General features: G+C 33.0%; 1 protein-coding gene across 1 annotated transcript in view; it reads left to right on the top strand.

Moving 5' to 3' along the window:
- The window catches only part of LOC113234255 (NK-tumor recognition protein-like), a 19,130-nt gene extending 18,876 nt beyond the window's left edge, over positions 1 to 254 (top strand). The window contains exon 8 of the mRNA XM_026469553.1: positions 14 to 254. Within this exon, the coding sequence (XP_026325338.1) occupies positions 14 to 254 (241 nt within the window). The remainder of the gene's footprint in view (positions 1 to 13) is intronic.
- The last annotated feature ends 1,253 nt before the right edge of the window (positions 255 to 1,507 follow it).

Below are 1,507 nucleotides of genomic sequence, written 5' to 3'. Positions count from 1 at the left end.
ATGATTGGGGTAGTCCAAAAAAAGCAGATAATGATCGAGGTGCAGTTAAAAAAATAAGCAATGATAGACCGAAATCAGATAATAATAGACAAAAAGCAAATTGGGAAAGACCACCAAGGGACGATTTCGCTCCCATTTTACCCAGACCTAAATACAAGAAGTCTAAATTCGATTACGGACCCAGCTTAAAGCAGTACGGATACATGCACACACCGATCCCGTTCACTGGTAAAAAAGTTATATACGATGAATAATATATCATTTATTAATATTGTAGTTTTTTATTTAACCACCTGAAGCGAATTTTGGAGGTCACAGTTACTTGAAACTTTAATTTCTAGCAACATCTTTCGCTAACGATGAAGATTCGATTAATAAAAACATAAATTCCCAAATTCTTGCAGGACGTCTCCTACTATGATATTTGAAATAAATAATGTAAACGATAAATATGTACAAATATTTATTTTCCAAGAGCAACCTCTAAAGTTTCTTAGGATCCCTTCACACTAGTTGTTTATAGAAGTGCTGCAGTGACGCTGTTACCGCGCTGCTACTAATTTTCATACAATATTTAGAGCGCCTCTGTTTGTGACACGCGCGATTTAAGGAAATGTAAAAGGCGGTCTTACGGGAGCTAGTTTATTGTATAGTCTGAAGTCTGGTACAAGAACAAGCTAGAGTATTACTACAGTGAAGCTTATATATTAATTAAAGTAACAACGAATGTGCTAAAAGTTGTAATTCTACAATTTAATAAATAAGGCTAAGTGAGGTATTACACGTACAAACTCGAAATTAGTTAGAAAATAAAATCAAACTCCTCAGGATGCGGAGGTAGCATCCTTAACGCGCCATTTTTGCAGTCACAATTAGTGAACTAATTATTTTTTTTAAACCGACCTCAAAAGTTTGTGGAATTACTCATCCATTTGCCAAGTTTTATTGGAATCGGCTAACGGAAAGTGGGTGAAATGTAATAAAATGGATTTATCGGGTGCGTAACGGAAGATATAACAACAAATAATTTATTTTCACTTGGTATAATAACATTTGATATAATTTGTAAGGACTCACTGTATATAATCAACAAAAGGTATAACAACAGAAGGCATAATTTCAATGTGTATATTGCACCTTCAGTATAACGAACATTAGACATAATGATTAAGTGTCCTAATGAACAAATGATGTAAGTACTACCAGTATAATGTATTAAATAATATAACACAATATTTCGTTTTGCGAATAGTTGAAGCGCCCTACGTTATGTTGATAAGATTTTTTTTTATTCCATTAAATGTTACAATCGCAAAATATAATTGTTTTTGTATAGTTTTAAGTGCTTTTTGTGTTATAAAATATATTTATTAAAACTTTAAGCAGAATATTTAATTGCATATGCTAACCTAACGTGCCACAGGAGGAGGTCGAACCAACTAGAAAATGCAAACAAACTCGGTTCTGGCAGCTTTGTCATATACTAACCTAACCTAAACCCACAGGA

Source organism: Hyposmocoma kahamanoa, unplaced genomic scaffold (assembly GCF_003589595.1).
Source record: "Hyposmocoma kahamanoa isolate Upper Pololo Valley unplaced genomic scaffold, ASM358959v1 82, whole genome shotgun sequence".
In the NCBI taxonomy this organism is placed as follows: domain Eukaryota; kingdom Metazoa; phylum Arthropoda; class Insecta; order Lepidoptera; family Cosmopterigidae; genus Hyposmocoma; species Hyposmocoma kahamanoa.
This window is presented reverse-complemented; position numbering and strand designations above follow the sequence as displayed.